General features: G+C 36.6%; 1 protein-coding gene across 1 annotated transcript in view; it reads right to left on the minus strand.

The window, feature by feature from the left end:
* grid2 (glutamate receptor, ionotropic, delta 2) overlaps positions 1-25695 on the minus strand; it is a 640517-nt gene that overhangs the window by 334070 nt on the left and 280752 nt on the right. The window contains exon 3 of the mRNA XM_073819480.1: positions 4621-4905. Within this exon, the coding sequence (XP_073675581.1) occupies positions 4621-4905 (285 nt within the window). The remainder of the gene's footprint in view (positions 1-4620; positions 4906-25695) is intronic.

Raw genomic sequence — 25695 nt, forward strand, 5'->3', positions numbered from 1 at the left:
AATCATGTGCAGTCCATCAATCTCTCATAATACTCTACATAATGCAGGGAGCTTTTAATGCAGTAATACAATAAGCTTTCAATGAAGCAACTCAACGTTCCTTCGTTGCTTGCTCTGAAGTGAAGTTTTGGAATTAGTAATGGAGGCTTGGGCTCAGCTGTTCAACTGTCAAACTGAGATTTGTATCCGTGACGGAAGGAAGTAGTTCCACACAAAAGAGGGTTTTTAAAGACACTCCGCTGTTGTTTCTTATGTATTTACACATGTGTGCCGTCAAACTGTTATATAAACGCAATATCACACCCGCAGATGTGAGATATGGCTGTATATCAGCACACCAAATCACAGCAGTGCCGGTATACAGCCATATCTCACGTCTACTCGTGTAATATTGCTCATTTATATATATGATATATATGATTATTTTTATAAATGATTTTTCTAAGTTAGTGAGAGTTAAAAATAATCTATTTGATCCATGTAATGTATTCTTTCTATAAAAAAAGTATCAATTTCTTTCCTTAAAAATCTGTGACCCCAGACTTTCAAATGGTAATATATTACATACATATATTCATCAAGAAAAAAACACTTCCTAAACGAATTGTTAACGAAGCATAAAAATGTTTGTGAAGTTGCAGTTAAAATCCACTTAGCTTCAATTTATTTCAAAACCACTTCAATTTATAAAGTCACCTAGAACAACTTCAGTTATGGCAGAGGGTACTTAACATAAAAAGGGAAACCTCAGATTGCAAATTGATTTTTTTTTTCTTCTTCTTCTTCTGCCAGCACCACTAGCCCTGAAAACAGGAGACACCGAGGAGGCACAATCAGTTTACCAATGAACTCTCTATTGTTCAAGTTATCTTAAAAAGCCAAAGCAATTTAGGAACACTTTGTTCTCTCTGAAAGATCTCTTGCTCAGAGGCCAACTAATCAAATGTCTGAGGAGTCTATCTTCGGAGTCGCTGGTCAAGCTCTTCACACACTTAAGGCGAGAAGGACGAGAGAGGCTCTCTAAGGCTTCATTACATAGCTGCCCAGGGCACATGGTCTTCTGGACATGGCTGAAATCATATCCGTTTGTCTTCGGGGACAGGTACTTATTCATCCGCACCTTAACCTGCTGCAGCGGAGCGTGCCCTCCAGAGGGACCATCAACCATGGAGTTCTTTTCACACACAACTACACTCTATTCCTCCATCTTATATTGTGCTCCCTTTCTCTCTGTTCCAAAATGTAGTGAACTACCTACACCGGCAGGATTTGAAGGCATCATATATGTTCCAGAAAGTGGACATTTTAATTATGCTGCCTGCTACGATACATTAGTTTAGCATTGCATGGCTGCGTACAAAATCAAATTACTTATTCTTTTTTACTTATTCACGCTTATGTGATCGTAAACTCCCCATCAGATGCACACTTCAGAATCTACTGTTTTATAAATTTGGACACAGTACTCTGTTCACATATTGTCTAATGAAGGTTGAGGTCCTAGTATTGACTGCATATTTTACAGTCACCGTTATGCAGAATGATCATAAACACAGCTAAAAGGCTTCCTACCACAGTGGTCATCCTTCACAAAACTAATATCTACCACAGTTTTATCACAGGTAAAACGCAAAATGTTTCAATACAAGCATTTCAGTCCAATGTAATTTATGCAATATTTAAAACTTTTAACCTATGGGAGAAAATCAACCAGTCACAACAGTTTAAAATCAGCCCAATTCTGTGGGAAAAATGCGGATTTGGCAACCCTACCCTACATCCAACACGAGCTGCATCCAAAGCGATTTAAATACTCTGCATATTGATAGCGACTCTGTATTGCACGGAAATTATATTTAATATTACAATGTTTGCGGGAGCGGGATTAAGAAAACAGTCTGGTGCTAGGCTTTAATACAAAAACGCACACAATGAATGGCGACTGTAGAAAGCAAAATCCGAATCCCGGACGATTTAGGAATTTGAGGCCAAAAAGAAGAGTTCAAGTGCGTGTAAGGATTTGGAAACAAGCAGAGCACGGCTGTTTCTAATACAAAGCAACACCATCTGCTGTTCACAACTAAGAAAGAATCGAGATGTGTTTGGAAAATCTCAGAATCGATGCTGAATCATTTCTCGATTCGCGTTGCAACGATTTATCGGCCCATGCCTAATAATTAGTTATTTTTACTTAGTTGTTATACTTACTAGGTTTCATTAAGTTACAGCTAATTTCAAGGTGAATAAAACAATTTACTTACTGTTTTGAATGATGCTTACTTAAATATTCAAGAAGCCACAAATGAACCAACGATATTAATACACCACTGAGAGGCAGCAGTCAGAGCCGATCCTTCTTATAGTCAAGATACGCATGCTGCGTAGGGTCCCCGAAACACCAGGGGCCTCCCTTGCTGTCAAAGATGATTTAATTTTAGTATCGTTTTTGATTTTGGCCAGCAGTTATGAAAACATGAATGTTCACTCATTTCCCAAAGTCAGTTTAAATGTTAAAAATGTCAACACAACTGATCAATTTGAGAGAACATCACATAAGCTGACTTCAAAAAGTAATACTGATTTTTCCTAAATTGTTTTTGTTTGAACTCACCATTATAGTGACTAGTGCTTCTTTTGGTCGAGCACTTGGAACTTTATTTATATCATTATACCTCTTTTCCTATTGATGCAGCGATGCAACATGAAAACAAATAATAAATAGGTTGCTTTTAAAAGGTGACCTTTTTAAACTAGGTTTTAAACTAAATCCTGAACTAGTCTACATTCATTAATGATCTTTTATGAATTCATTGCTTACATTTGTCATAAACACCTTGTGAAGCTTTTAACTGGGCTGATATAATCAATATTTGTGACAATATTTTGCAACTGAGCATGCTTGAGTCACACAAATACTTCAAGATTCAGCATGCTAAACAACAATGGTAACGATTACATTTTATTCGTTTTTAATAATTGTAGCAATAACAATTTTATTTGCTCTTTTTATTGTGCTACTACTGATACAGGACAGCAAATAAAATTGGTGGCAAAAAACAACAGTAAAACAAAGCAATTGCATAATTTATTCATGCTGCAATGCACTCTGTAATTCAATAATTCTGAGTAGCTATAAACCTAAACTAAATGATCAAGTACCCCCTACAGTTCTTTTTTAGTTAGTAGAACTTGTGTAAGTGAACTATACTAACTAAGCTAATCAGTTTCCTCACTTTTTCTAAATAAAGTCAGCTTTTTCTTTTCAAACTTTCTAAAGATAATCACAATATAAATCATTGTCATGAAATCTTTTGGCCACAATAATCTTTTAGTAAAATATCTGAAACTGTGACAGCATTAGCAACATATGTTCACCTAGAAAATGAATTACTAACCTTCACGACGTTACAAACCCGTAAGATCTTTGTTCATCTTCGGAACACAAATTAAGGTATTTTTGATGAAATCTGAGAGCTGACCCTGCATAGACAGCAACACAACTGACACGTTCAAGGCCCAGAAAGGTAGTACGGACATGTGACGTGGTTTATGTCAGTGGATCAACCTTAATTTTATGAAGCTACAAGAATACTTTTTGTGTGCAAAGAATGGACTATTTTAATGATGTCCTTACTGCCTTTCTGGCCCTTGAACATGTCAGTTGTGTTGCTGTCTATGCAGGGTGGGAAAACTCTCGGATTTCATCAAAAATATCTTAATTTGTGTTCTGAAGATAAACAAAGGTCATGAGGGTGAGTAATTAATGACAAACTTTTCATTTTTGGGTGAACTAACCCATCATACTCAGTTTGAATCAGTGAGTCAACCGAACAACACAAAACAATACTTGCATGTCATACAGAGTTGTAGAGCACCCTAAATCAGTCACTTTTGAATTTCTGTTATAATCTTTTACACAGCACCCATTGTGCTCTTTTCATGCAGTTCATTCAGTGTTGTATGGCTAAACAATCCATTTTAAAACATGCTTTGTTTTACCTCTCATCAATCTTTCTCCAGCTGATGTGGGTAATTAGCTTTATGATTACGGAAAATATCGGGCCCCTCGATCAATAAGAACGGCTTAAATCCGGTAGCCGGGTAACTGCCTGACTAACTGTACCCAAGGGCAAATCCTCACCCCCATCTACTATGTTCCCGTCAAAAAGTGCAATATCAAGAAACATGTTTACTTTTTCCCAGTCTGCTCAGTCAGTGAAATGCATCGCAAGGCCAAGAGAAACACCATGAAATGCGATGTATAAAAGCTCAAGGGAAGATGTTTGCTCTAAATAAATAAATAAATAAATAAATAAATAAATAACAGCTTGAGGCCTCTTGGACTTAAAGGCCTGTGGGCAACAACCCAGTCAGCTCTGTGGTTAATCCGTGAATGCCCAGAATCTTTTTTCCTCACTCGCAGTCCATGCTCTTTTTTCTCAAACGCATACGGAAAAATTGCCTTAAACACATAATGAGCAATGGAGGTAATAATGCTGTATAATTTCCTCTCTGTGGTGGTAATAAGGGGGTGTTAATGTGGGGTCACTGATTGGAAACACTGTGAGAGAGCTCCTTACGGCCGTTTACTACTGCCATCAGTAAATTGAAACTACTCACCATAGTCAGTGTCATAGAAGATAATGAACTTCTGCCAGGTATACTCCATCACCACTTGGAAGATGACATCGTTTAGGTAGACAGGAGGCCGGACGAAGAGAGTGTAGTCGTCTTGTTGGTTGCGACTGGTGGGCGGGCAGCTAGAGCGAGGAGTGCCCGCGGGTGCCCTCTGGATGAAGAGGTGCGGGATGTGCATTGCGTCAGATAAAGACTGCAGCGAGCCCGCGGACATACAGCCGATAGAGCTGACCAAGGCTAAGATACCTCTGTTCATCAACTCGCAGGCTGTGGGCGACAAAGAGAGAGAGAGACGAGATAAGATGTATAATCACTAATTAAATCTTACATTCATCTGATTTAGCTTTTCAGAACTTCACAAAATGATAAATAATAGGTGACACTCTAAGTAACAAAATCAATGACATTTCAATTTATAAAAATGACCTCGTTCAAAAGCTTACAGACACTTGATTCTTAATTCTGTTTTTACCTGAATGACCCACAGCATGAGTTCCATGTTTGTCCTGAACAGTTAAACTGCCCGCTGTTCTTCAGAAAAACCCTTTAGGTCAACAAATTCTTAGATTTTTCAGCATTTTTGTGTATTTGAATCCTTTCCAACATGACTGTATAATTTTGAGATCTATCTTTTCACACTGAGGACAACTGAGGGACTCATATAGAACTATTACGGAAGGTTTAAACACTCACTGATGCTTCCGAAGGAAACACAATGCATAAGATGCATTTAAACTCAATTTAAGATCAGGGTAAATTTAACTTTTGTCTTCTGGGAAACATAAGTAAGTATCTTCTGAAGGACAGTGCTAAATGAAAACAATATTATATTTAGTCAATATAAGAAAAATGTACACATCTTCATTCTTTTCAAAAGTCTACACCCCTGGGTCTTAATGCATCGTGTTTCCTTCTGAAGCATCAGTGAGCGTTTGAACCTTCTGTAATAGTTGCATATGAGTCCCTCAGTTGTCTTCAGTGTGAAAAGATGGATCTCAAAACCATACAGTCATTGTTAGAAAGAGTTTAAATACACAAAAATGCTGAAAAAGAATTTGTTGGACCTGAAGGATTTTTCTGAAGAACAGCAGTCAGTTTAACTGTTCAGGACAAACCAGGGACTTATGAACAAATATCACAAAACAAAAATACACAGCTGTGGATCATTCAGGTAACAACACAGTATTAAGAATCAAGTGTATGTATACTTTTGAACAGGGTCATTTTTATAAATTCAACTATTATTTTCTCTTGTGGATTATATGTAAACTATTTTATGTGAAATATCTTATTCAGGTCAGTACTAAATAACAAATACCATGCGTTTTGTATGATCCCTCTTATTTTGGTAAAATAATTAACATTTTGTAGATTCTGCAAGGTGTATGTAAACTTTTGACATCAACTGTAGTTATTAGGCCCTACCCTTCAAATGAACAGCACTGCAGCTGGTATTCAAGCGTGGCCAGTCTGGTCTGTTGGTTAGTTCCAACCAACCTAACTAAACCAGGTAAACACCAACTTAAAAGGAAAGTTGGCCCAAAAACTAAACAAAATTCTGTCATCATTTTGAGATATTCATCATTCACCCCTACGAAAATGAACCATGGTTACTATAGTTTAACCATGGTTTTGCCACACTAACCATAGTTTAACCATGGTATTTGTAGTAAAGCTGCTGTTATACAAATGATTAGCAATATGCCAAAAAAAAAAAAAACATGGTTACTACACTTTTACTACAATAAAACCATGAGCAGACTGGGAGACCATATTAAACCAGTTAAGACCAGCAAAGCAGGTTAGTTTCAGCAGGTTCCTACAACAGGCGATGCAGATTAAATAAAAGATGCAACTTTCTGAAAGAGTTAATTCATCCAAACAGCTAAAACAGCACATTGTTAACTTGCTAATTAAACCACCAGCAATATATAAATTATATAGATAAACATAAATGTAGATAGGCTGTAGAAAGACTAATTTACTATTGTGACCTACTCCTAAATAAGGTAAGAACATAGTTCTCTAGTTCTGCAAATAGATGGAATTTCTATGACAACAATTAGGTTCCCTTTTGTTCAGTGAAGTAACCATGTGGCTTGCCATCTTGGAGAAATATATATTTTATGGCTCAATTCCTGAGCGTAATCACAGGCTGGCAGCCAAAGGTGGCGGTGATCAATATGTCTTTACCAATGGCTTTAATTACAGCTGTGCAAATATGATTATTTCCCCTCCACTTAGAGCTTCATTAACAATTCAGCACTTTTAGAGACTCTACCGCCTGAATACCATCAGACATTTGGGAGTCTATCACACAGGCTAGGGTGTTTATGGAAAAACATACAAGGAAACCAGCGTTCTTCAGTATAAATATGTAGTTTCGAAATTTTAATTTGATAAACATTCCATTCATAAGCACTTATTCATACGGTTTGCATGTAAATAGATGCTCATCAGCACTGATTTAGCTTTGAGAGCACTGATTGGTTACTTCATTTTTTCCACCTTGCATAAATGCTTTAGTGCTTGACTATTATGACTGAGTAGTTTCAATGATTTATATAATTACACTGAATAGCCTACTGCATAACTCGTCCCTCCCACGAATAACCTCACCCTTTTTGCCCTTGTTCCGTTTGTGACTCCCCGATGTGCAGTAAAGCTGATGTCAGACATGGACATTCATCTTACTTGACTCATTTTATTTAGCGTAACTGAGGTTGGGGAAGGTAAAATGCGGTATGTCGAAGTGGCCCAAGGAGCAATGTAATTTTGCCAACTCTGGCACAAAAAAAAAAAAATAAATAAATAAATTAAAGTGTCAACCAGGGGCAGAGCGAAAGGAAGGAAAGACACAAACAATAGTGCTGAAAAAGCAAACTGCGAGATGAAATGGACAATTGAGGCTCATTGGAAAAACATGCCTCTACCTTCATTTTTTCACAACTCCAACAATGTACTTGTACAATAGTGTTGGGCAATATGCTCAATTGTCATATCATCCTATTGTCTGCCTGTAAGATGGCTGATACACAATAGTATTGTGCTACTTTATTTAGTTATTTATTTACTTAGTTTCATTGCTGGATGTGAACCAACTACAGCGTAAGGCTGAAAGCAGCCTAATGTTCTTAATATGACTTTGGAATTTGTATTTAACATGATAAAAGTTTAATAGAAACATTGTAAGTTACTAATCATAATGCTTACATTTACTCAGATATTCACAAAGCAGCTACAGAAAACTTGCAAACATTTTCACTGACTTCAATCTAGCATTTAGAGTTTATGCACTTTAAAAAAACACCTCTGGTTAGCCATTGCATTCATTAGGTCAACATAACCGTGATTGGTATCATCAAAGCCATCAGCTAGAGGCGATATCGCTGATATCCAATCGTCGATATACGATACTATTCTCTATCGGCACAACCATAACATACAATAATCAAGGCCTGTTAACACCAAGGAGGATAACTATAAAGAAAACGATAAAGATATTGTTCTAAAAATTATTCTCAGTATTAAATAATAGCAGAGTTCACACTACAGCTATAACAATAAAGGCACAGAGAAACAATATACAGTGCCTTGCGAAATTATTCATACCCCTTCATTTTTTTCACATTTTGTTATGTTGCTGCCTTATGTTAAACTACTTTAAATTACTTTTTTCCCCACATCAATCTACACTCCCTACTCCATAATGGCAAAGCAAAAAATAGGTTTTTAACATTTGTGCAAATTTATTAAAAATAAATAAAATGAAAAGATCCCGTTGCATAAGTATTCATACCCTTTTCTGGGACACTCAAAATTTAGCTCAGGAGCATTCATATTGCTTCTAGATGTTACTACACTTTGAGTGGAGTTAAACTGTGGCAAATTCATTTGAATGAGTATGATTTAGAAAGGCACACACCTCTCAGAAAAGGTCTAACAGCTGAAAATGCATATCAGAGCAAAAACCAAGTCCTGAGGTCAAGATAAGAGTCATTCTACCAAACGGGTGCCATTTGCGTCCGCAACGTTTGATGAGATGCTTAAGGCACAAAAAATGTCATAAAGTGTGTTTTCAAAGCTTAAAGTTATTAATTCAAGCGTTCTTGTTAACATGATATATGACAAAACACTATTCTTAAAAAATAAGATACTATTTTGTAATCATTTTTCATTAGTACATAGCCAATTTCACAAGTCCGTGTTGACCAACATGATATTTTCATCTAAAATATCACCAAAAAAGCTATAGATTTTTTTCAAACTTTTATTATTTTCAGCATTTTATGTGTGTCCCTGTTTACATAAGATATATTTTTTCAAATTAAACATTTTTTTTTTGTAAATATTTTATGATTTGTGTGTGTCCCTCATTTTAACTTACCACCCCGTCACGCTAACTTGTTTTATCTATAATTAATGTACTGTTGCTTTAAATGACATCACAAAGAGGTAGTGACATCATTTGAGCCTTACAGCCACCAAGAACAAAAGCAGGCAAAACTGACATTGTTTAACATCATTAATTTGATGTTTTTTTCATGTTAGACAGGGTCCGTCAAGCTTAACCTTACCACCCCGTCACGCAAATTAGATAGGGAAAACGTTTTTTTATTAATTTTTTTACATAATTAATGTAAAGAAAATCAAATTTCAGATTGAATGCATGCATGCTAGGTAAGAAACTTGACCACATGGGAGATCTGTGGCCATTTTGGGATGAAATTTACCACCCCGTCACAATTTTTTTATTGTGACGGGGTGGTAATGGACGTGATGGTATTGTTCTGCTTGTGAAACTATTCTAATATAGGATTCTAATATAGGTAGGGTGACCATCCAGGTGTCTTTTTTGATTAGTGCACAGCAGTGCTTCAAGTCAAATCAACACATGCCCTTGTGAAAAGTATGCACAAAATTTAAAACCAGCAGTTCATATAGAGAAACACTTTGTCCATACCACCCCGTCACAGTAAACCACCCCGTCACATCGCTTACCACCCCATCACAGGGTCATTTTGTAAAAAGTTTATATAAATAAAATTAAAAGTTACTTGATTTAATGTTGTATATGATATTCTTATTGTGTGGACTAATTAAATAAATGCCACTTTATTTGTATGTATATATATATATATATATATATATATTTTTTTTTTTTTTTTTTTTTGTCCATTAACAGGGTGGTACAAGAAAGGTTCCCTTGCCTGAAAAAAAAAGGATAATATTAATATTAAGGAGTTTGTGCCTGAGGTGGGAAAATATGTTTTTTGGAGGGTTAACTTGTCTCTTAAGTTGTAGTCTTTTTTTATAGAAAGTTTGTTCTTAATGAATTTTTTTAAATTGCAAGGTGGAAATGGCACCCGTTTCGTAGAATGACTCAAAACTGCCTGTAGAGCTCAGTGACAGACTTGCGTTAAGGCAATGATCTAGGGAAGAGTTCAGAAAAAAATCTGCTGCACTGAAGGTTCACAGAAGCATTATCCATAATGGAAGACGATTGGAACAACTAGGACTCTAGAAAATGTCTGCCAGCCCCCATCCAAGCTGACAGAGCTTGAGAGGTGAAAAGGTGAGGCAAAGAATGGCAGATAATTGCCAAATGCAGATGTGCAAAGCTCACATCATACCCAAAAAGACCTGAGGCTGTAAAGGTGCTTCAACTATGTACTGAGTTAAGGGTATGAATACTTATGCAATGTACTTATTTCAGTGTTTTATTTTTAATAAATTTGTCAAAGTTACACTCCATACACCATAATAATGACAAAGCAAAAACCAGATTTGCAAATTTTGCTAATTTATTAAAAATAAAAAACTTCAATGATTCCATTGCATAAGTATCAGGGGCAGTTGAAATTTAGTTCAGGAGCATTCGTATTGCTTGTAGATGTTACTGCACTTCGAGTGAAGTTAACCTGTGGCTAATTCAATTGAATGAGAATGATTTAGAAAGGCACATATGTCTTAATAAAAAGGTCAAACAGCTGAAAATGTAGAGTAAAAATCTAGCCCTGAGGTCAAAAAACTGCCTGTAGAGCTCAGAAACAAGTTTGGATTAAGCATGTGGGAAAGAGTTCAGAAAAAAAAAATTCTGCTGCATTAAAGGTTCACAGATGCACGTAGTCTAAGAAGTTTGAAACAACCAGGACTCTGCCTTGAGCTGACCTCCTGGCCAAACTGAGCATTCAATGGAGAAGGGCTTTGGTTAGAGTGGTGACCAAAAAGCTGATGGTCACTCTAGTTGAGCTCCATGACCATATGTGGAGATAGAAGAAACCTACAGAAGAACAAACATCACAGCAACACTCCAACAATCTGGGCTCTATTGCAGTGTGGCAAGACTCAATCCTCTTTGAAGTGAAGACGCATGAAAACACACTTGGCATTTGCATAAAAGCACCTAAAGGACCCTCAGACTGTGAGAAACAAGATTCTCTGGTTTGATGAACCTCAATTCCAAGCATCATCAAGGCAACCAGGCACTGCTAATCACCTGCAGAGTACTATCCCAAAAGTAAAGTATGCTGGTAACAGCCTCATACTGAGGGGCTGTTTTTTTAGTGGCAGAGACTAAAGGATTTGTCAGAGTAGAAGAAAACCTAAGTGCACCAAAATACTGAGATAGCCTTAATGAAAACCCAGTCCAGAGCATTCAGAACCTCAAACTGGGCAGAAGGTTAACCTTCCAACAGGACAATGACCCTATACACACAGCAAGAGTGGCTTATAGACAACTCTATGAATGTCCTTGAGTGACCCAGCCACAGCCTGGGCTTAAACGCAATCAAAAATTTCTGGAAAAGCCTGAAAATGTGCGTCTGCCCCCATCCAACCTGACAGAGCTTGGTAGGTGAAGAGGTGAGAAGAATAATGGCAAATAATTGCCAAATGCTGATGTTTAAAGCTTGTCGCATCATACCCAATAAAGATTTGAGGCTGTAAAAGTGCTTCAGCTAGGGTATGAATACTTATGCAATGAATACTTTTTATTAAATCAATTTACGAAGATGTGACAATTCTATTTTTGCTTTGTCATGATAGTGTATGGAGTGTGGATTGATGTGGAAAAAAATTAAAGCAGTTTAGCATAAGACAGCAACATAAAACGTGAAAAAATAAAGGGGTATAAATACTTTCGCAAGGCACTGTATATAAAAAGCAAACATGAAATTTTGCAATTCTTTCCAATGAGCCTGGGTTGGAAAAGGAGGCTATGTGCAAACTAGGCCATTTTATGTCACCTCATATTGAAATCATTCTATGAGTGAACTTTGTAAACCGATCCAGGGGATTTTATTTTCCCGTCAAAATCTGGGACTTTTTCAGCATGCTAAGTTGAAGAGGTTTTTGAAGCTTTGATGATGGGCATATTTGGTATCAAAGCAATCTTTGTGTAATTGTTGAATATTTAAAATGATTTATATTCAAAAGTTTTTGATCTGAAAAAAAGCTACGTGACTTAAAGGGATAGTCCACCCAATAATTTGCTTAAGATCATTTACTAATTCTAAACCTGTATGCATTTCATTCTTCTGCTAAATGTTGATAACCAAAGTTTCACTTCCAACTGACATCCACTGTAAGTTTTTTTTTTTTTTTATATATCATAAAAGACACTGCAAACAGAAACTGTTAAGTTACCAAGTTTCCACAATAGAAAGAAATGCAGGTTCAAAGTCACAACACAAAGGCTTTTAGGTGGACTATACCTTTAGGGAAGGAATGAAAGAAGGAAAACGCATTTAAACTCTGGAAAACTAAAGCAACTGCCAATCATTCTAAAAACACACCATAATGAAGCCTTGATATTTGATCCCACAAAATGTGTGGAATTATAATGATTAACTTAACGCATGCAACTTAATTGATTAAATGCAGAAGTTTTAAGCTGAATAAGCCGAGCTCCAGTTAATAAGATCTTGTTTAATGAGGTAGAGCGTTTTGTACTGCCCCCCCGTTATGGATTGGACAGCCTGAAAATGGAAAGGCAGGCTAATCCTTACTTATTAAAGCACTTCTGTGAATTAGAGCTATGATCTGTCAGTGATCCACATTCCTCTTAGGTCTTGCTAACTATGTTAGCGAAAGGCAGTGTTGATCAATCATTACAAATGAAGTCTTATAAATTAGCCATTTGTTTGATTACATATGATCAAATCTTGACATGGCCCGTTAAGTCTTAAATATTAAACCTTCAACTGAAGTTAAAAACACACGCATTCATATTTGCACTAATTCACACCAGGGATTTGATTATTCCCTGACACTTTAAAAACACTGTGCAATAATGTTGTATTAGAATTAAAATGATATTTCTTTGAAAGTAAACAGTGATATTCCATTTAAGGGCAAGGACTTTATTCTCCCAGTCGTAGCATTAAGAAGCCTTATTTATTTCAGAGAGAATTGCTTATCTACAGTATGTTGGATTAGTGAAATACGGTTAAAAGAATGTACTTCAAGAGTGCTTTTATCACTGCGTTTTTGAAGTTGACTCAGTTAGGACGTTTACTGTTAATTAGTGTAATTTAGCATAAGTAATTCATGTTCAGTATTTTTCTTCCCAACCTAATTGTGATTGTGTTTATTATAAATAGGTGACGCACTGTTCATTTCCATTTCATTAAAAATACAAAGCAGACAAACACTGTTTAAGTCTCTGACATATCTCCCACATTAGTATTTCAAGTACCCTTCCACATACAACTAATGCACAAACATGAAGGTTTTCCTTTAACAACAACACAAAATATTTCATCTTTGAGTCTCTAATCAACCCATTTTATTCAATATCACAACAAATATTAAACAACAAAACAAAACAAAACAACATTAGTTAACAAGAACTAAAAATGAACAATACTATTCACGTAATCTTAGTTAATGTTAATTTCGACAATGCATTATTAAAATCAAAAGTTGTGTTTGTTAACATTAGTTAATGCACTGTGAACTAACATGAACAGACAATGAATTACTGTATTTTTATTAATTAACATTAACAAAGATGAATAAATAGTTTAACAAATGTATTGTTCATTGTTCATGTACATTAACTAATGTTAACAAATTACAGCTTATTGTAAATTGTTACAATTTTTTAAACTATTTTACATAAATCTAATTAAACATTTTAATTGAGCTATTTCTAATAAAATTAAAAGCAGATTTACAGATTACTAATTTTATTAAGATTACTCAATTTATTAAGCAGTGATGCATTGATTTGCTTAAAAGGGGCAGGCAAGACATTTATAATATTATAAATGATTTTTATTTTAAATAAATACTGTTCTTGTGAATGAACAGCGCTCTTTCCACCTTCAATACCATGACTGAAGTGCCCTTGAGCAAGGCTCCGGTGTGTGTGTGTGTGTGTGTGTGTGTGTGTGTGTGTGTGTGTGTGTGTGTGTGTGTGTGTGTGTGTGTGTGTGTGTGTGTGTACCTGGTATTCCTCACGTTATGGGGACCAAATGTCCCCACAAGGATAGGAATACCAGTAGATTTTGACCTTGTGGGGACATTTCTTAGGTCCCCATGAGGAAACAGGTTTATAAATCATGCACAATGAGTTTTTTTGAGGAAGTAAAGGTGTGCACAATCTCCTGTGAGGGCTAGGTTTAGGTGTAGGGTAGGTGTAGGGCCATAGAAAATACGGTTTGTACAGTATGAAAACCATTACGCCTATGGAATGTCCCCATAAAACATGTAAACCCAACATGTGTGTGTGTGTGTGTGTGTGTGTGTGTGTGTGTGTGTGTGTGTGTGTGTGTGTGTGTGTGTGTGTGTGTGTGTGTGTGTGTGTGTGTGTGTGTGTGTGTGAGAGTTTGTTCACTTCTCACTGCTGTGTGTGTACACTTGGATGGGTTAAATGCAGAGGACCAATTTCGAGTATGGGTCACCATACTTGACAATATGTCACAACTTTCTTATAAGCAAGCAAATTAAAATTAAAGGATTAGTTCACTTCCAGAATAGAAATTTCCTGATAATTTGCTCATGTCATCCCAAATGACAGTCTAAAAGAAATGAAGGTTTATGAGGAAAACATTCAAAGAATTTTCTCTACATAGTGGACTTCAATAGGGATCAACAAGTTGAAGGTCCAAATTGCAGTTCAATGCAGCTTCAAAGGGCTCTACACGATCCCAGATGAGAAATAAGGGTCACAAATGACCTTTCTAACATGACTACATCATGGTATGATTTCAAGTATTTGTGGTTAAAAATTACATAAATTTGTAATTTTTTTTGTCAATTACTGATCGTTTAATTAGATCAATATTGGCACAAGAGGGAGAAACCAACACAAACAGTTCAATAGGGGTGTGACATTACTCCTCCATGGATGGACGGAGGGGACTTAGAAGGTGGACAAAGGAGTGGATGTAGGATGGAAACTGTACTGGAGGAGGCTTCGATGGAGGACGGACACTGAGACACAAAGTTCAGGGCGGATCCCTGACAGAAGGATCCAGGGTGGATCAGATGGCGGGAGGAGACAGAAGGGACCCGGAGCAGGAGGAGCCAGGCAAGACCCAGGCCACAGCCATGATGGTAGCCCACGGTGGAGCTGACCGAGGCAGGAGCCATGGTGGAGGAAGGGCTGACAACTCCAAGGGGCTGACCGATGGAGGCAGAGATCATCTTTGATGACATGGGGTTGATAAAATTATCGGGACATTTTAATTCTGAAAGTGAATGTTTTGTTTAGCGAAGAAAAAAAACATAAGATGATTCGTGCATTAGATGTCACTGCATCAAAATCTTTCTTTCTGGACCTCGCATGTACTCCTGGGTTCCCAATAACATGTGCAAGTCTTAGCAAGTCCAGAGTGCGACACACAAATCCCATCTGAGAGACATTGCCGCAAGTACAGAGTGTTTTCTGCAGAAAGAGCCCACCGACTCCTGACAGATCAACATGAGCGCAACCTAATGTAAATCTCAGCTGCTGCTGTCATGTTCACACTCCTTTTTTCTCCCAACATCCTCACCTCCTCCCTTGCTCATACCTGTGGGTGTATTTGTTCACTTCTAGTTTGAATAAATAGACCTTTCGGATTTATAAATACATGCAAAAGCAGGAGAGATGACGCTGAAGACAAAGAAACACAGGGGAACAAAATCAACACAAATGTTGAGAGATCTGGTTTAGCGCGAAGCTTGTGGCCTCTCACACCGGTCTATTTCAGGAGTCCTTAACGTTTCTCGTCACCACTTAGACGCACACACAAACACACAGAGACCCTTCTCTCCCCTGAAAATCTAACACTGTTGAGCACTCCAGATAAATTTGTCCCAGGAGAGCACTGGCTTTTCTTTTTATAGTGGAGGCTTTTGCTGCTGTCATTTTTATGAGGAAGATCCGCAACTCATCCTTCCTCCCTCCCCTCGCTCTATCTATCTTAGCCTTGCCACTGAAAGGTGTTTCATTCTTATCATAGGAAGGAATTGGGCACAGTGCTGGCTTAGAGCAAACAGATATTAGATTTCTTTAGATTCGTCTTCGGCTCATACTGTAATGTTTTCAATTGCTTCTTTGGGAATTAGATACTTATCGGCTGTTTAATTAGAGATAGAAGTGCCGGACATTGTTCTTTAATTACCCAGAGAGCGTGAAACTATTGTGGAGAGGATTGAGCATTTGTTAGCGATATCTCCCTCATGGTGTAATAGTGCTGTTAAAAAGATTTTCAGCAAGTTCCACACTTAAAGTGAACATGAAATAAAAACTGAAATTTTTTGGTGTTATTGTGAGCAACTATTTTGTGCAAGTTACTCATAAAAAGTAGGGATAGTTCACCAAAAAATGAAAATTCTGACATGTTCAAGACCCAGAAAGGTAGTAAGAACATCATTAAAATAGTCTATGTGACAGCTCAACCATAATTTTATGAAGCTATGAGAACACTTTTTGTGCACAAAGAAAACGCAATAACCACAATTTCTTCTTTTCCATATCAGTTTTCGTTGCTCTCAGATTTCATCAGAAATGTCTTAATTTGTGTTCCGGAGATGAATTAAGGTCTTATGGGTTTTGAACATGTCTTTAAATCGCAATACAGAAGTATAATCAGATCTTTTTTTCTGTATTGTGACTGCAGACAAATGTCAGTAAAACACCTGGCAGTAAACAAGAGTCCTGTCACCTGACATTACATTTACTTCAAGAATTTAATATCCATTGCAAGTTATGAGCAAATCATTAAAATTCTAAATAAATCTAGGCAATATCACACACACACAAAAAAAGAATGCTTTTATACTGTAAATATCGGTGATACTGCAGACACTCGGAAAAACAGCACAATTGTGATACTGCTTTTATACAACAATTCAGTAAACAATAACTTAATATCGAGAAACTTAAATTTTAGGCTATTTTTTTTTTTTTTTTTTGCTTTGTAGATTCGAGTTTTAGCTCCACTAACAAAAATAGTTCCAAACAAAGCCATGATCAAGTGTCTCGAGCAACATGCAAAGGGTGTTTTGTTCCTAAACTAATCAGTGTTTTGAACAAATCAATGATTCCGTCATAAAGACAGCCACTTGTTGCTTTCCTGAATTAATAAGTTGTTTAATGAATGATTCACTGACTTCACTCAGGAAAACATGAATCAGTAGTGTTGGGCATGCTACTTTAAAAAAGTAATTAGTTATAGTTACTAGTTACTTCTCACAAATAGTAACTGAATTACATCATTATGAAAGTAACTAATTACCAGGGAAAGTAACTATTGTGTTACTTAAAAACAAAAAAAAATCAAATATGTCAAATAACTTGGATGCCCGCAGTATTAAATATGTTAAATTAATAAAAGATTGTACACTAATCTACACTATTTCAATGTTGCTGTGGGACAATGTAAAGGCACCTTCCAGGGGCTAAATATCACATTATTGGGGTTTCTTCAAACAGTGGACATGAAAAACATCCCGCGGCAACACTGTTAACCCTCTGGGGTCGAAGACCGCGTCATGTCCCTTTCAGTTTTTCTTTATGATCGCAAAAGAACTAAAAATACTCTGTCATTTTCAATCATACGGATAAGATTAAGGTATCGTTTGAAACTGCAAATGGCCTACTTTTATTTGTGTATAGTCATAACAACAACAAAACAATGTGATTTTGTAAAATAAAGAAAATAAACAGGGTGCACTCTCTGTTTTCTCGGTCTCATCACCTCTCTTCACAGACACATAAATAAAACAACCTAAATACTCAGTGAAACACAGAAATATATGTATAGAAAACTTTTAAATGGAGTAAGTAAATATTCTTTGATAAAATAATCTGTATGATGCCAATGCGAGCTCCAGTTTTTCCTGTCTAAACTCTTTTATTTAATTACTCTTTAATTATCTGTAAATTAATCATGCCCTCAAGTGGCTCTGCTTTTCAAATTTTAAACATCCACTTGAGATGCGCGGACATATAGGTAAACGCCTACATCACCTTCGTAAACAAACGTGAACATTCATCAAGTTCATATTGGATACTTTTTGTTTCTGGAAGAAGACGTGCTAAAAGAGCAATAAGCAAGAATTTACCTCAGAAGAAGAACCCAACACAGCTTTGCAGGTCCTATGGCTACAGTAAGGCCTCATGTTATTGTCAGTAACGGTAACAGCGTCATAACAGGGGAAACAGTAATTTGTTTGATTACTTGTTACTGAAAAAAGTAATGCCGTTATTAACATCGTTGATTTATAACAGCGTTATTACCATCACTGTGAATTAGTGAATGAATTGGTTAGGCAAAATTAATGCTGGATCACATATTTTATTTTAAGATTTTATGATTTTAAAACTTATAACTTTACATTATGCATCCCAGATAAATGTCTGTTATTATATTGTATATCATATGTCCATCGATTTAGTAAATTCAGCTTTTTTTTTACAGGCTGTATCACGTTTTTAACCACATTTCTCCACCCAAAGAAGTCAGAACCGAATGCCAATAACCGTTTCTGCTAGAACCTCAACAGGCTTACTGCGCGGCAGATGTTTGCCAGTGCGCTCCGCAGGAGCTGTTTAGAAATGTGCTACGCAGTAAGGGAAAACGAGTCAAACAGTCCCAGGTGGGAGAGTCTCCAAATGTCAGGATGTAAGTGTTTGATGAAGGGACGGTCTCGCGGCATTGACGGGATCTGTTTCGGTATGCCTGTTTGTGTAATGAAGATGCGTGCGCAGGTTCGCGCGCCAGCTGGCTGCATACGAGAGGATCAAATCAACGCGGTGCTGCAGGCACACCTGGTGCTACGCACTTAAAAGATAGGTATAAGAAGAGCAACCACAGCCAAAGAAAAAGTCAAGGAGGGATGGAGTGAAAAAAGAGCTGAGGGAAACTATTCTGAACTCCCAAATCCCTGCGGTTAAACCGACTGGGTTCCTATTTTTGAAAGGGTGTTCTTGTGTGTGCGCCCTGCTGAAAATAACAGCAGGAGCTGGTGCAGGCTGGCCTAGTCAACACGGTCTCACTCCCAAGTCATCACATATTGACGTTTGTTCAGGACCCCTTGGCGTCGCATTTTGACGCTTAAGGTACCCCTTTAGCGTAGTTTTTTGACGTGAAGGGTCCTCCACTGTTTTCAGTTGTTTGTCTTACTGGTTTGCATGCATTTGTAAATATTTAAGCAATTTTATATAAATTTATACTTTGACTGGAGCACCTAAACCCACCCCTACCCTAAACCTACCCACTTCTGAACAATATACAGCACAGGCAAATATAAGTACAGTCACATGTATTTATTGCAAAAACTGACCATAAACAAGCAGTAAAAAAACATTACAAACAAGTCGTGTTGCATTCCAAGTCTTCTGAAGCCATAAAATATCTTTATGCGAAGAAGAAAGTAAAACATAAGGTTTTAATCGCTAAAAATTGTCCCACTTCATTAACGTGCTCACATTCTTATTCAAAAAGATACGCCCGAGCATTAGCATGACGTAATCGGTCATGTGACACACAAGAGGCAATAGAATTTCACAACCAAGGCTGATGTAATGCTTCTGCTCCTGGCGGCATTTTTTGAATTCGCTTTGCGATTCGTTTGCACGGACTGCGGCAAACAGGATGAGCTTTACAGCGGACAGAGACGGCGTTTTGCCTCGGAAGACTTGGAATATTCATATTTTTTAAATAAATTGTGACTGTAGCTGTATCTGCCTGTTATATCTGTGTTTTATTGACAAATGGTTAGGTTTAGGGGCAGGGGTTGGGTTACATGCTCGTAAATGTGTAAATAGTGTAATATGAATAAAACTGTTGTGACTGTTTGCATTGAAAAATCACACCCCGATACATATGCAATAATGGCAATATTATTACCCAATATATCATTTAATCATGACGATCAAATTCACAGTGCCTTTCGCGTCATCTTATTGACGCCAAGGGTTTCTTATTTAAAGCAGTGGAGGACCCTGCACGTCCAAAAATGACGCTGAAGGGGTACCCTGTGCGTCAAAATGTGACGCCAAAGGGTCCTGACCAAACGTCAATATGTGACGACTTGGGAGTGAGACCGTGTTGGCCTAGTTGGTGTTCAGCTGGTTTACCAAACTGAGAATTGGCAAATGAGATTTGGCCTGTTTCTTATTCATTTTTTGTGAGCACGTACCTGTGTGTTCTCCAATGCAACTGACCAGATCTGCAAAGTTTCGCCCCTAATTGAAGCATTGAAGGAGTCATTCATCACGAGTGATTCTCCACATGCTAACACGGATGGAATCAACCTGTGACTCATTAGAAATCTCCTTGGCATCCATCCTCCCTCTCCTCCTTCTCTTTCATCTAACTCCATTCATCTTCTTTAGCTCTCGCTCGCTCTCTTTCCCCTGCAAGTCTCCGTACTTACCTGCCTCCTCTTATCTTCTCTAAGGGCTGGTCTCTGAACAAAGCCCCTCTGCGGTGATTGAAGGAGAGATATAAAACAAAGAATGGGAAGAAATCTGGGATTTCTAAATTAAAGCAAAGCACCAGATGCCACAGATCGGGTCCCTGACATCTTTATGTGAACAAAATATGCAAATCCCTTCTCCTTTGGGATTCATCAAAGAGACAGTTGACATGATGCAATTTTACTGTATATTCAAAGAAAAAGGCCATCAGTTTCTCATAGGTATTGTTCTCATAGATAGATAGATAGATAGATAGATAGACAGACAGACAGACAGACAGACAGACAGACAGACAGACAGACAGACAGACAGACAGATAGATGGATAGATGTTAAAAAAAGCTATTCTAAAAGTCAGTTCTAAGGTCAGTGGATGTTCAAAGCTTAGTCTAGCCTTTTTTTTTTTTTTTTGAAGGATTGGTACTCAACATATTTTGCAATAAATGTTGATATTTTTAAGTTAATCTTTTATAACTGAAGTTCAAACTAAAAAGGTCCCTCTAACCTCAGACGTAAAAAGTTCAGATGAAGCGAGTTCACTTTAAAATGCAGTACTTGATGGAACACTGCACTGTAAAAAATTTGCTGTAGTTCTGCAGCTGGTTGCCAGTAACTTACTGTAGATTTTTAATTTATGTTATTTACTGGCAACAGTTTGTTCAAAGTTAAATGAACATTAAACATTAACAAGTCTTTGTCTTTACAGAATAAAACTATAAAATAACAACCTACTGCAAAGCATTCTGGGAACCAGAAACCTTCATCAACCTTTTTCTGTTTTTTTTCTTCAGATTTTGGTTCCCAGAATGCTTTGCATGAGGCTGTTATTTTAGTTTTATTCTGTAAAGATAAATACTTGTTAATGTTTAAAGTTCAATTAACTTTGAACAAACTGTTGCCAGTAAATAGCATAAATTTAAATCTACAGTAAGTTACTGGCAACCAGCTGCCAGTAATACTGTAATTTCTACAGATTTTGTTTACAGTGTGGACTTTTATGTATTTCAGCTAAGCAAAAATCATAACTCTGTAGAGCCAGGAAAACAGAATTAAAAGATATTTAATGAACTACCCCGATGAAATGAGACCGGAGATTAGAGTACAGAAATGAAGGGTATAAAAAGCGTAGTAACAACTCTAACGTACAGACATATTTTTTAAAAAGAGTCTGAAGAAGTTTATAAAATAACTATTGCTGTAAAAATGTAATTTGTTGTTATTTAATTTGTAATTAATATTTAAAAATAAAACTATTGCCTTGAGAAAAAAGAAAAAAAAAGTAATGTGGCCCAGAATTCCTAAACTCATGATAATGTATAATTCAAATTGGAATGTTTAAGAGGAACTGCTTCCTAGACATTTTTCTGCAACGTGACTTAATAGAAAAAGCGATTTTCAGCATTATTAAGCATATAGTTTAGAGATTTAATCATTTTGTGAACACAGCATATGGCAGGCTACTGTTGTCAACAATGTGGCAAAATCATTTAATAGCTTGAAACATCCCACACATGCAGTATTCCATCTAAAAAATATATTAGAATACATTTTCTATTTATTTATAATTGTAATGCACGCATTTCTTATAACCTCATATTAATTTGAGGGCACTGCAGATTAATTTAAATAGAAAAGTAAAAACAAATAGATTATTAAAACAGTAAAATTAAAAAGAAAAGTGACTTGCAGTATACAGAATGATGAGGTACAATTACTTTAGGGTGATAATACGTCCTCTTTTTCTCAGACATGTCGTGACTGAGATTTCTTAATTGCCTAAATGTCTGGGTTTTGGCTTTGGTTTCCTATTGTTTTCATGCTTGCTTAAAAGAGAAGTTCTCTTCCAGAACAAAAATGTATAAATAGTTTACTCACCCCCTTGTCATACAAGATGTTCATGTCTTTCTTTCTTCAGTCGTGAAGAAAATTATGTTTTTTAAGGCAAACATTTCATGATTTTTCTCCATATAGTGAACTTCAGTGGAGTTTGAACTTCCAAAATGCACTTTAAATGCAGCTTCAAAGGGCTCTAAACAATCCTAGATGAGGAAGAAGGGTCTTTTCTAGTGATTATTTTCTTTTCCGTTATTTTCTGTACCTTTACAAAAAAGGTAAAACAGCGATGTAAGATGATTTTGAAGTTGGAGGAGAAAATGAGATGGGATTTTTTTTGACATGCCCTAACTGTCATGAACTGGAATACACAGAGTTTACGCAGAGCTAGACATGACGAGCGTTTGAGGTTAAAAAGTATATAAATTGTCAATTTTTTTAAAATAACCGATTGTTTCGCTAGATAAGACCTTTCTTCCTCGGCTGGGATTGTTTAGAGCCTGTTAAAGCTGCATTTAACCTTTAAAGCGACCCGGGATGTCATTCACTACCCTCTTCAACTTTGACATCAACTGTCTTAGAATTCCTCAATCTATTCATTATAAACAATAAAACAAGAAAAAAATAACAAAATATAAAAGAATGTCTGTTTTCTGATTATGTTTTTGTAAAAAGTGTATAGGGTCGCTAGAGACCCGAGGTGTGTAATAGTGTAAGAATATTTTTTTGTGCACAAAAATATGTAAATATCTGATGATTAAATATGTGCAATTCACCTTTATTTCTTAAGAAGGCACTGTTAATGACGCGATGTTTCACTTATAACAATCGCAGGCATAAAACAAAAGAATATCATCAGCAAAAACTGAACTGTTTTGAATGGCTTAACTGCAGAGCAATTACTGTAATAAAATATAAATGTGACAGTTATTTGATGGTGGATGTGTTGAATAAGCTGCCAGTGTTCGAAATATTGCCTTGGAAGTCATTGAAAACGAAAGTTTTCGGTTGAGATTGTGAAGGATGAGGAATGAAGGCGATCGTAAAATAATCTGCTCAAAAAGAACCCTTTCAAAAAGTATGCTTTATTTTATTTTTCTGTAATTGTTCTTAAAATATCAAGAGAGTGTTTTGCTATTGCAGAAGTTAGAGATCCATTTGTGCTGGATATATAGGTCTGGGTCGCTAAAGACCCGATTATGTAATAATAATTGGCAAAACATTCATGCATTTAAGTGTTAAACTGCATTTTGGAAGCTCGGGGACACCATCGAAGTCCACTATATGGAGAACATTCCTTTTTTCTCTCAAAAAACAATTTCTTTACGACTGAAGAAAAAAAGACATGAACATCTTGGATGACAAGGGGGTGAGTAAATTATCCTTAAATTTTTGTTCTGGAAGTGAACTTCTTTAAGGTAATGACGGAAAAGTAGTTAGACCAATAGCATGCAGGCATTGCAAATAATTGACCAATTGTCAATTAGAAGGTGGGATTGTGTGTACTTTTTGAAGCTTGAAAGCTCTTACCATCTCTAAGTAATAGAGGGAAAATAAAATATAAATAAATAACCTTGTTCATGATAGAAACAAGTCAACTTCTCATTCAGTCCGATGTTGTTGACATGCTTACCCTTTCTGAATGAGATAACAAAATTCTCTTACTCATTTTGACTGAGGTCATGCAGTGTTTTATTACACTATGCTTATAGGTATTCAATTCCAGCAGCTGGTGTGGAAGAGTCAGTGTGGGAAGATAATTTATGGGGCCAAAAGACTTTGACTTAACCAGAATGAGGTTATTAGAAGTGCACCTTTGCTGAAGAAGAGAGAAAAGAGATGCTTTGAACAGATTTGGCTGAGGGCTAAATTCATACAAGAAAAAAGCAAAGCTCTCTTCAAACAGAGCAATGGTTTCAAGGGACATATTTGCTCACTGATTTTAAACATTGAAAGGGCAGAGCATTGAGTGTGTTTGTGTGTGTGAGGTGTGTGTGTGCGTGTTTCAATCAAAACCGCAGGTGTGAGTGTGTGCGTGTGTGTGTAAGGACATCTTTGTCATAAATATGGATGTGGAGTTGTGTCTTCTCTCTGGCAGCATGCCAATCCTGCAGCTCAGTGCTGATTCGTCTGAAACCTCTACAGCATGTCCATCCCCGGCATGTCCATCCCCACAAAACAGGAGGTGACATCACCACTCTGTCCACCACAGCACTCATCAAAGCGCCATCTGATCTAAGTCTATTAGTCCATTACCCTCACACATGGGTCTCAACCCCGCAAGGTGAGAGCTACTCACTGCAAGCAGCTCTGAAGCTCTCACTCCGCACTTTTTATCCCTTATAAAGGAGAGGATGTTATATATAGGCAGATATGGGTAGTAAGCGATTACATGTAATCAGATTCTAAAAATTAAGTACTTGTAATTAGATTAAATTACATGTGACAATACTTGTAATCAGACTACAGTAACTTCTTTATTGACAACATGATTACGTATTATTTACACAATAGCAATAATTGATTCATAATTTACTGATCCTCCCTAATTCCTCTTTTTCATTGTCATGTAATTAGGAATCATTAACCTTATATTACAGAGTAACTATAATTATATAGTATGATGATTAAAATACTGTTAGAATAATATTATATAACAAATAATTGTTATACATATATATATATATATATATATATATATATATATATATATATATATATATATATATATATATATTAACGTTTTGCAGTGGCCCAGCCAGAGTCCTGACTTAAATATATAAATAAACATAGTAAGACGATGTACAGGAGGCATCTTTGTGGATCAAAATATTTCTCAGTTTTTATTTACATTTGAACAAAAAGTGGCATGTCCAAAATTATTCATACCCTTTGCAAACTGTCACAGTCTATGGGAAAATCCAAAGTTCTACACCATTCCAAATAATCCAAGCTTTTCTAAAGCATCCTAATTACCCTGATTCATTAGGAACAGCTGTTTTAATCAACAGGTGAAAAACAGAAGCTCTCTGCTGTTGGTTTGTGGACAGTCATGGCTAAGACAAAGGAGCTCACTAAGGACCTGCGGCTGTGCATTGTGGCTGCTTCCAGTGGCTACAGTGCAAAGTATTATTAAAAAATACAAGACGTTCCGCACAGTGAAAAATCTCAGAGGACATGGTTGGAAGCCAAAAGTGACACCTGTGTTGGCCAGGAGGATAGTGAGACAGGTAAAAAAGAATCCAAGGATCACCACCAAGGCCATCCTGATGAATCTGGGCTCTGCTGGTGGCAACATCCCAAGGC

This window comes from Garra rufa, chromosome 15, assembly GCF_049309525.1.
Source record: "Garra rufa chromosome 15, GarRuf1.0, whole genome shotgun sequence".
Taxonomy (NCBI): domain Eukaryota; kingdom Metazoa; phylum Chordata; class Actinopteri; order Cypriniformes; family Cyprinidae; genus Garra; species Garra rufa.